Below are 11,220 nucleotides of genomic sequence, written 5' to 3'. Positions count from 1 at the left end.
TTAGCTCCAAATTGCTTCAACACACGTGCCTGGATGTTTCAAGTAATACTTAGTTAAGCTGCGGTCACACTGGGCTTTTCCTCCCATAGACTTCCATTCATACGCACGCGAATGCGTCAGACTGGAAACGCAGGGTCATGCGTTAAGTTTCGCAGTTCGCTGCGGTGCAAAGTTCAAGCTTGGTGAATTCTGACCTGCGAAATGGCGTCACTTGACTGCGTGAGACCAATCGAGGATCAAAACAGGACCCCTCTGGACAGAAATTTAAACATGGAGCAAATCGCTGGCTTTTTTAATGTCTAAACATCTTGTTTAATCCCACTCCTTTTCGCTGCGCCGTACGACAGAATTTCGCACACAAAGCCCAGTGTGACCGCAGCTTAAGACCTTGATTAGCTAGTTCAGGTGTTTGGCAGGGATTGGGTTGGAGGTAAAATCTGCAGGACTGGATTTTAGGGTTTAGGGTTGGAGGTAAAATCTGCAGGACACCGGCCCTCCAGGAGCAAGTTTGGTGACCCCTGCCTTAAACTATTAAAAATGTTAATAAAAGTCACACATTTTTAAGTTTCCAAGGTTAAAAGTTGTTGGAAGAAACATCAAGATCCCATAATGCAATTCAAAAGCATAAATAAACATAAACAAAACTAAAAACATGAATCACAACATACAGAAGACTGCTAATTTAAAGCTGTTGGATGTGAGCTATTTTTATAACTGTGTCTCCGCAGGTCTGGTGCTCCAGATCTCCTGGTTCTCCTCCATCCGTCTGCTCCGGGCTGCCCCATGCAGGGAGCGGCTGATCGGTGAGCCTGTCCAGACTGAAGCTGGGGAAGCTAAAGGTGGTGCGGCGGCAGCTGCTGCAGCGCTATGAGCACCAGCCGTTTGTCTCCTGTCTGGCCGGTCTGTACGGCTGCCAGTGGAGGAGATACCAGCGCGCCAAAGCCCAGCCGGGAGAGTGCTGCTGCAGCCGGGTGAGCCTTCTGATACACCAAACACTGCTTTACTGCTTCAGGGTTTAATGCAACAGACACTGATGTTTTTTTTATTATGTGCATGTTTTGTTAAAAAAAAGAGGCAAAATACGGACAAAATTATTAGCCCTCTTGTGAAATTTGGGTTCTGTGATGTTTAACAGAGGAAGGATATTTTTCACAGACTCCTGGAGAAAGTCTCATTTCCTTTAGTTTGGCTGGAAATTTTATTTTATTTTATTTTATTTTATTTTATTTTATTTTATTTTATTTTATTTTATTTTATTTTATTTTATTTTATTTTATTTTATTTTATTTTATTTTATTTTATTTTATTTTATTTTATTTTATTTTATTTTATTTTATTTTATTTTATTTTATTTTATTTTATTTTAAGGTCGCTGTTTGAGTCCCAGCTGGGTCAGTTGGCATTTTATCAAACACATGCGCTATAGGTGACTTGAATAAACTAAACTAGCCGTAGTGTATGAGTGTGTGTGTGTGTGTTCATGTGTGTGTGTGAGAGGTTGAGTGTGTATGGGTGTTTCCCAGTGCTGGGTTGCAGCTGGAAGGGCATCCGCTGTGTAAAACATACAGTATGCTGGATAAGTTGGTGGTTCATTCAGCTGTGGTGACCTCTGATGAATAAAGGGACTAAGCTGAAGGAAAAAGAATGAATGAATGAAATGAAATGAAGTGAAATGAAATGAAATTAGAAAATTAAAATAGAAAATTAAATACAAATAAAATAAGTACATAAATAAATAAATTAAATTATCAAATAAATAAATAAATAAAGAGTTAAAATGTAAAAAAAAATAAATGTTAAATTTCATGTCCCTTTTTTTTGCAATAAGTTAAGATGAAAACTGATAAGTTCAATATTATTAGACCCCTAATACTAGTATCTTGCAAAATAACTGGTAAAATATGTGCTGTCATCATGGCAAAGACAAAAGAAATTATTCATTAAAACTATTTATTTATTCTGTATGTCCTACAGTTGCCACCATTAACCCTTTTTATAGGCCTATGCAAAAATAAGCTTAGTTTCTGGATGTTATATAGAGTTATATGGACATAAAGGGTTTAAGAGTGGATGCGGAGCTGTACAGGACGGCCCGACTCATTATACAGTGAGTCATCCGCACTTAAATGACTCAGTGAATGATGCTTTTACTGAGTCATTCTCAGCCCTCTGGACTCAAGCAGAGCATTGAAAACAGCTCGATTTAGAAAGCGGCCCATCAGCAGATGAAGAGCGCTGTTCAACAAAACTAATCAGCACATGCAGGAGAAATGCACCCATAAGTGCTTTCTATTGAGCTGCGTGAGTGGCTGGTTAAGGGGAGAAAATTCACAGATGTGGACGCAAAATAGGCCCTGGAGAGAATAATATGTTGGTGAATCCAAATATGGCAAATATGTGGTGCATGTGCTCGGTTTATTTTGATGTTTGTGTATGTAAAGGGCCTTTGATGCTCTATATACAGTGGTTTAATCCCGAACATAACGAAAGGGTAGTACATTTGAACAGTGCACTAGGGTCAATTTTATTTTGTGTATTATTTATTGTTGTTGATGTTTTATATTGTGATAAGCCTATGTTTTATAGAGAAATGTAATTTATAAACGGTAACTTTTATTTGATTTTGCCATGAAATATCAGTTGAAGCTAATATGGATATACATCTTAAACTCTCCCTTTAATATTTATTTTAAGGCTACCGATTTGTACTACAATTTACACTATGTACTATTAGCTTTAAACATGCTGGACTCTATTTTAATGGTCTAGGTGCATAGTCTAAAGCACATGGTGCAAAAGCATTAAGGACGTGTCTGTATCCACTTTTAAGGACGAAAAAATGCACCTCTGCACCTGACGCATGGTCTAACAGGGTTGTGCTTGTTCTCTTCATGAGTTATGGGTGTGTTTTTAGCATATTGTGCATTAACCCAATGAGAGTCTTATCTCCCATTCCCTATAAGAGTCAGTTGCGTCGCGCCATGCATCATTCGCTATTTACATGGCGGACTTTGTAAGTGGAAAAACTGAACACGTCACTAGCGAGAAAACAGTTAAACAGAGCATCTGCAGTGTGAAGATAAAGAACAAACCTCCTCCATTCAGCCTCTTTCTCTTTACTTCACTCCTTTTCTTTTCGTGAATAAGGAAACGGTGGAAACTCACTCCACTGAAGACATTCATTAGCCTACATATTTAATTTGTTAAGCGCAAATATTTGTTTCAAAACTATTTCTAAATTCAGGTCTAATTTCCAGCAAACTAATAAATGAACAATAATAACGAAGTGTGGACAAAAAACTTATTAAGTTATATCCAAACACACATCCTATTCCTATGCCCCATATGGTGATGCTGATGTCTTCAAAACCCGACAGGTAGACAAATCAAAACTTGTTTTCATTAAAACAAATATAAATCTGCATAAAATAAATAACACTGCTGTCAGCGCCAGTGGTTTAGTGGTTAGTGCGTCGACACATGCACTCTGGTGCTCACGGCGACCTGAGTTCGATTCCGCCTCGCGGTCCTATGCTGATCCTTCCCCTCTCTCTTCTCCCCATGCTTTCCTGTCAATACTCTCTACTGTCCTCTCAAATAAAGGTGAAAACCCCCGAAAAAATAATTAAAATAAATAAATAAATATATAACACTGCTAATAATAACATTAAACAAAAGGAAATTGTCATCAATAAGTGGCACGGTCTATTGCAGTTCCTCAAAATAGCAACACGTCAGCAATGCGCCTTAACACACCTCCTTTATAGACCAGCACACCCATGAGTCCACAAAGTGGCGCAAATGAATTTGCTATTTGTGGTGCAAAACGTGAAAATTAGGGTTGTGCTGTTCTGAAAAGAGCAACAAATCGTGCCAAACATGTCTTGCGCCTTATTGTGCCGGGTGAATGATAGGGCCCACTATATATGTTGTGTGGAGAGAATAAGTATCTTTTCTGAAGTTGATCTTTCCTGTGGAAACTCCAGTGTATGTACCCAGGGTCATTTTAAGTTTAAAACACTATGTTAAAATAAAAGCGCACTAAAGTCCTCCTGTTGAATATCTGTGTGTTGTGTGTTTCTGCAGTTGGAGTGCAGTAGTTTCGCTCTCCTCATCGTGACGTTTTTCCTGACGCTGATATTCCTGTATTTCTGGAGTGAAGCGCAGAATGACTACAACGACTTCGACTGGTGAGTGTCTCGACATGAACGGGACATTTTTATTATTAATTGTAAAATTTCAGCAACTCTGTTTGCACTGTGAGCTTTTATTTTAATCTATTCGGTTACTTAATGTAGGAAGTTATGATGATCAGCACTCATGAGAACAGTCTTCTTTTTATGTTTTTATTACTGATTCATTACTAATGAGACAACATACAGATGTTTTGGCTCAAAACCTTCCTCTGCGCAAAGCAATTCAGTCCCAATAGTAAAAACAACATGTGTATTTATATATATATATATATATATATATATTTAAATATAATCGTGGTGACACGGTGGCTCAGTGGTTAGCACTGTCGCCTCACAGCAAGAAGGTTGCTGTTTCGAGTCCCGGGCTGGGCCAGTTGGCGTGGGTTTCCTCCGGGTGCTTTGGTTTCCCCCACAGTCCAAACACATGTGCTATAGGTGAGTTGGGTAAACAAAATTGGTCGTAGTGTATATGTGTTTGAATGTGATAGTGTATGGGTGTTTCCCAGTATTGGGTTGAAACAGTAAGGGCATCTGCTGCATAAAACATATGCTGGAATAGTTGGCGGTTCATTCCACTGTGGTGACCTCTGAAATAAAGACTAAGCTGAAGGAATATTAATAAATATATAATAATAATCATTGTTATTATTATTAGCCAGTGATTACTAAAATCATTAAATTATTTCCATTTAATGTAAAAAAAAAACATTTATTCTATCATCATGTGTTCATGTTTTGAATGCATAGACACATACACACACATGTACACAAATGTACACAAAATTTGTATAACTCTTCATTTTTACACGTGATCTGATTTATACTTTCTCTGATCGTCTTATATTTCGCTCCCAGGAGAGGCAGAAGTTTCTTAACTCACTCAGGACATGCGTTAGGGCTTCACTTACCAGAGTATACCTAAAACACACATTGCCATAAAACTCCTTAACGCTAGTGAAGCTTTGTCTCTTAAAGAGACAGTTAAAGGAACTAAAATGAACAATTACTCACTATTTACTCTCCCAAATCTTGTTCCAAACGAACACAAAAGAAAATATCTTAGAAAAAAAGCAGAAAACCTGTAACTATTGACTTCCACAGTAAGAAAAACAAATACTATGGAAGTCAATGGTTACAGGTTTTCAGCTTTTTTCTAAATATCTTCTTTTGAGTAAATAGAATTTTCATTTTTGGGTGAACTATCTCTTTAATCAACAATGTATCTCATCAATGGCAGGGAAAGAGTTACGATCTGTGATCTCTGATGCAGGTTTAACTTCGGGAATTTGGGCTTCTGGTTTCCGTGGTCAGTGGTGTTGCTGGTGGTCTCTGCAGGTCTCTTCACATATATCGCACTCCTGCTGGTGAGTGTCTGAACTGCAGCAGAGCATCTGTGTTTTAAATGTTATAGATTAGATTAGATTAGATTAAATGTCATTGTCATTACACATGTACAAGTACAAGGTAGCGAAATGCAGTTTAGGTCTAACCAGCAGTGCAATAGCAGCAAGTGCAGGATATACAGTTGGTAAAATAAGTATTGAACACGTCATGTTTTTTCCTGGGAATAATATTTTTAAAGGAGCTGTTGACATGGAATTGAAGCAAATGTAGATAAAAACCCAAAACAATACAAACATAAAAATAAAACAAAACAAAAACATAGTAAAAAATGAGTTGTGTGTAATAACAATGAAATGACAGAAGGAGAAAGAGCTGAACTACTGAAACGTATTTAACACTTTATATAAAAGGCTTGTTTTTGGTGCTGGCAGCTTAAAGACACCTCTCATATGGAGAATAAAGTCACATGCGTTGCTCAGGTGTGAGTTTTTCACAGACTTCAACAAGAGTGTCAAAATCTTGATGCTTCTGTGGGTCTCGTCTATCAAATCTGAGCTTTATTTTCTATTGGATTCGGATCAGGTGATTGGCTGGGCCATTCTACAGCTTGATTTTCTTTCTCTGTAAGCAGTTTCCTTGGCTGTGTTTTGGATCAGTGTCTTGCTGAAATGTCCACCCTGGTTTCATCTTCATCCTCCTGCTAATGTAGACGTTAGACTGAAGCAGCTGATATTCATTTACACTGAGGAAGGGCAGAGGGTTGCTGAAGAACTACTGAGAGATTTCAGCTGCTGTCTGGGCTTTCACTGCCTTTCTACAGCTCCCTTTCTTCATGTGTTCAATACTTTTTTCCCTGTGTCATTTCATTTTATTACGCATAACTTCATCTGTAAACTAGATTTATTTTCTTTGCATATGTGGATTTCTTTGCTTGTTACCAACATCCGGTGAACATTTCAAGTCAACAGCACCTTTTAGAAATATGTTATCTGAAAAAAAAATGGTGACGTGTTCAATACTTATTTCCCCCACTGTAGGTATAAGTTATAAGTGCAATTATAGAAAACTGTGGGTAATATTTACAGATGGATGTATCTTCTGAAACTGACGGTGTTTGTGTCATGCAGGTCCTCGCTGTGTGCCTTCTCTCTGAAGGACAGAGGCTTTACCTTCACTGGAGCCACAAGGTGATCAGAGGAACCCAAACACAGACTCTTCATCTTTCATTTGTATTCACTCCATATCTGCGTTACCAGAGAAACAGCTTCATGTGGTTCACAGATCGTGTTGAAGCCATGATCAAATAATTTATGAGTAGTTTCTGATGCTCAGCTAAACAAAAAAGAGACACTAAAACACAAAACAAACAAAATCTCTAATATTTTGCTTTGCTGCAATAATTGATTATTTAGAGAGTTTTATTTGAAATTGGGGGCAGCAAGAAGGTCGCTGGTTTGAGCCCTGGCTGGGTCAGTTGCCGTTTCTGTGTGGAGTTTGCATGTTCTCCCCGTGTTGGCGTGGGTTTCCTCCGATAGCTACAAAGTCCAAACACATGGACTATAGGTGAATTGAATAAGCTAAATTGTTTGTAGTGTATGAGTATGAATGAGAGTGTATGGGTGTTTCCCAGTGATGGGTTGCAGCTGGAAGGGCATCCGCTGCGTAAAACATATGCTGAATAATTAATAAAGGGACTAAGCCGAAAAGAAAATTAATTAATGAATGAACTTGAAAATGATTGTTTTAGGCACATTTATTAACATTTATTTATCAATTTATCATGTCTCTTTTTTGGAATATTTAGTCATTTTAATTAGCTTGTATTTTTACTATAAATGTTTAAGTGCTGAATTAAAATGTATTAAAATAAAAGTACTGATTAAAAATGTAGGTACTGTTTTTTAAATTAATGTGAATTATAAAAAGTGTTTAATGTTAATTTTTTTATATAATGTATATACACTACCGGTCAAAAGTTTAGGGTCAATTTTTTTTCATGTTTATTTTTTTTTAAAGAAAATTATTCTGTTCATCAAGGCGGCATTTATTAAATGTAAAATAAATCGCTAAATATTTATTAAAAAAATTAAATAACTGCTTTCTTATTGTATGTAGTTTTAAATTAAATTATTACTCCAGTCATTATTGCTTTTATTACTATTACCATAATAATAATAATAATAATAATAATAATAATAATAAATATTAGAGTGATTTCTGAAGGATCATGAGAGACTGAAGACTGGAGTAATGAAGCTGAAAATCATCTTTAAAATCACTGGAATAAATGATTAAATTCAATTATAAGCTACTTTTGAACAGTTATTTTATAGTGCAATAACTTTTCACAATTGTACAATTGGACTGTATTTTCGATTAAATAAATGCAGCCTTGATCGGCGCTAATGGCATAGTGGTTAGCACGGCAACCCGAGTGTTTAGTTAGTATCCTTCCCCTCTCTCTGCTCCCCACGCTTTCCTGTCAAAAAAACTCTCTACTGTGCTATCAATAAAAGGTGAAAATAATAATAAAATTAATAATAAAAAAAAAATCTTACTGATCCCAAACTTTTGACTGGTAGACAATACAATATAATAAACTATATATATATATTCACACTACCAGTCAAAAGTTTGGGATCATTAGGATTTTTGAAAAAATTAATTTTATTATTATTTTACCTTTTATTTGATATATATATATATGCATGCATGCATACATACATACATACATACATACATACATACATACATACATACATACATACATACATACATGCATACATACATACATGCATACATACATACATACATACATACATACATACATACATACAGTTGAAGTCAAAATTATTAGCCCCACTTTGATTTTATTAGATTTTTTTATATTTCTCAAATGATGTTTAACAGAGCAAGAAAATTTTCACAGTATGTCTGATAATATTTTTTTCTTCTGGAGAAAGTCTTATTTGTTTTATTTCTGCTAGAATAAAAGCAGTTTTAAATTTTTTATGAACCATTTTAAGGTCAATATTATTAGCCCCTTTAAGCTTATTTTTTTCGACTGTCTACAGAACAAACCATCATTATACAATAACTTGCCTAACTACCCTAACCTGCCTAGCTAACCTAATTAACCTAGTTAAGCCTTTAAATGTCACTTTAAGCTGTATAGAAGTGTCTTGAAAAATATCTAGTCAAATATTATTTACTGTCATCATGATAAAGATAAAATAAATCAGTTATTAGAAATGAGTTATGGAAACTATTATTATTAGAAAAGTGTTGAAGAAATCTTCTCTGTCTTAAACAGAAATTGGGGAGGAAATAAACAGGGGGCTAATAATTCTGACTTAAACTATAGATTTAGATATATATACAGTTCTCATCTACTTTTAAAACTTTCAATTACTTTTTCTTTCAATTTATTTTGTTTTATAATTAAAACAATTACCAGAAAATGTCTTTTTTTTACTACATTTTGTTACATTTTGATATGTTGTTTTTTTTATCTAAAATATGTTTTATTTGTGTTAGTTTTTTTCTGTTTCAAATTATTTAATTTTATTGTTTACAATTAATAAAAATATGAATTTTATTTTTGCTTTTTAAGTTGTTGAAAATGTTACATGTTGTATGTTATATGATGTTATTTGATCCTATTTAATATAATGTCTTGGATGTCACACAGATTGGTATCCTGGTGACTCTCACCTTCTCTATCAGTGCCACCGCTGTGCTCTCTGACTTATGGAGTAAAGAATGGACGACGCTGCTCCTTTCTTTTCAGGTCACTCATTTTACTCAACACAGCGAGTCTGTGACACACACTGAGCTTTACTTTAAGCTCAGTTCCAGTAATGCATCTTCATTTGTGCTGTGCAGGTCACGGCGCCCTTCCTGCACGTGGGCGGAGTTTGCATAATGACGCTGCTCTCCTGGCCAATCGCCTTACACTTTTTCCGCATGAATAAGAGAGGTATGTGATGCTGTGCAGTGCAGAAGACAAATGAAAACACATTGTGATTCTGAGCACATCGTATTTCAGTGTACAATTGAAGTCAAAATTATTCGCCCTCTTGGGAAATATCAAATATTTCCCAAACGAGGTTTAAAAGAGCAAGGAATTTTTCACAGTGTTTCCTACAATATTTTTTCTTCTTGAGAAAGTCTTATTTGTTTTATTTCGGCTAGAATAATAGATGTTTTAATTTTTTTAAGGTCATTATTATTAGCCTCCTTAAGCAATAATTGTTTTTGATTGTCTACAGAACAAACCACTGTACACAATGACTTGCCTAATTACCCTAACTTGCCTAATTAACCTAGTTAAGCCTTTAAATGTCACTTTAAGCTGAATACTAATGTCTTGAAAAATATCTAGTCAACTATTATGTACTGTCATCATGGTAAAGATAAAAGAAATCAGTCATTAGAAATGTTTATTTATGTCTATTATGTTTAGAAATTAATAATAGAATATAATAGGAGTGAATTGTATTGATAATCGGTTCAGCTGAGTCATATCTAAAGCTCTGGCATGACGAATGAAGACAGATGCAGGACACAGGCTGAACTCACTCGCCTCTCCAGAGACGTCCCTTTGTCCGAAGCATCCCTCGTTCACAAAGACATCTCCTCTCTGCTCCTGCGGTCAGCCGTGCCAGTGTGGATCCCACATAAACACACAGCATGCTCTCATCTCAGTTTCTGACATTCACATGTTTATTCAGGATGCTGGATAATTGTGCTTGTCTGGATTGGGATGGTGTGTTTGTTTTTAAACTAATTGTCAATTGTGTTTTAGCATAGACTTATTTAGACTTCAACTGTATAATGTATATTACAAATACTTAAAGGGCACCTATGGTAAAAAATCTACTTTTCAAGCTGTTTGGACAGACATATGTGCATGTATGGTGTATAGACCGTCATATTGGGGTGATATAAGCACACCCAGTGCTTTTTTTTCAATTTAACAACATAAAAAACGGTGGACCAATTGGAGCGGTTTTCAGATCGACCGCAACTTTACGTAGGAGAGCGGTCCCCCCACCCACCAATATTGATTGACAGGCGCGTCATCATATCCTCAGTTTGTTGATTCACATCCGCCATTTTCAGCGTGAGTCGAAGCGATATCACTAAAGGAACACACTAGCTCTATTTTTAGATGCAAGGCTCATTGGGCTCAACACAAGAGCAATATTCTCCACATTATCGCTCTAATCGGAATTATTGGTTGTATCTTTAGGTAGGTTTGCAAACATGTGTACTTCTCATTGAGTCTACCTTATACTTCAGCCGTTTGCATTTCTCGCGATCCCAGAAGCTCCCTGTGATCTTAACTAGCATGCGTTTTAGAATTCTAAACATCGGTTTCTATCAGGGTACACTCAAGTAGACGGCTGGGCGCAGCGGACCGCTGCAGAAACCTATGTTTAGAATTCAAAAATGCGTGGCGCGACGATTCGGGACACTTCATGTTTCTGCCGCGCCACAGAGAGTGTCTGGTGTGCCGTGTCATGGCTTCGAGCGGCGCATCCGGTGCCTCAGTCAAAGTTAATTCAGTGTGCGTGGTTATTAGTTTCTGTGTACAAGCTCGGCACTTGAAACTAGCACACAGTTGGCTGTAAAACTGTACAAAGACACATATAATTTTGTACTTGAGTCGTACATG

General features: G+C 36.2%; 1 protein-coding gene across 1 annotated transcript in view; it reads left to right on the top strand.

The window, feature by feature from the left end:
* Window positions 1-800: 800 nt before the first annotated feature.
* The window catches only part of gdpd4a (glycerophosphodiester phosphodiesterase domain containing 4a), a gene marked incomplete at its 5' end in the record, with an annotated part of 42,779 nt that continues 32,359 nt past the window's right edge, over window positions 801-11,220 (top strand). Inside the window, 6 exons of the mRNA XM_056478014.1 lie at window positions 801-971; window positions 4,087-4,190; window positions 5,467-5,560; window positions 6,668-6,727; window positions 9,232-9,330; window positions 9,426-9,519. Of these exons, the coding sequence (XP_056333989.1) occupies window positions 801-971; window positions 4,087-4,190; window positions 5,467-5,560; window positions 6,668-6,727; window positions 9,232-9,330; window positions 9,426-9,519 (622 nt within the window). The remainder of the gene's footprint in view (window positions 972-4,086; window positions 4,191-5,466; window positions 5,561-6,667; window positions 6,728-9,231; window positions 9,331-9,425; window positions 9,520-11,220) is intronic.

The sequence above is a fragment of the Danio aesculapii genome, chromosome 18, assembly GCF_903798145.1.
Source record: "Danio aesculapii chromosome 18, fDanAes4.1, whole genome shotgun sequence".
Lineage (NCBI taxonomy): Eukaryota > Metazoa > Chordata > Actinopteri > Cypriniformes > Danionidae > Danio > Danio aesculapii.
This window is presented reverse-complemented; position numbering and strand designations above follow the sequence as displayed.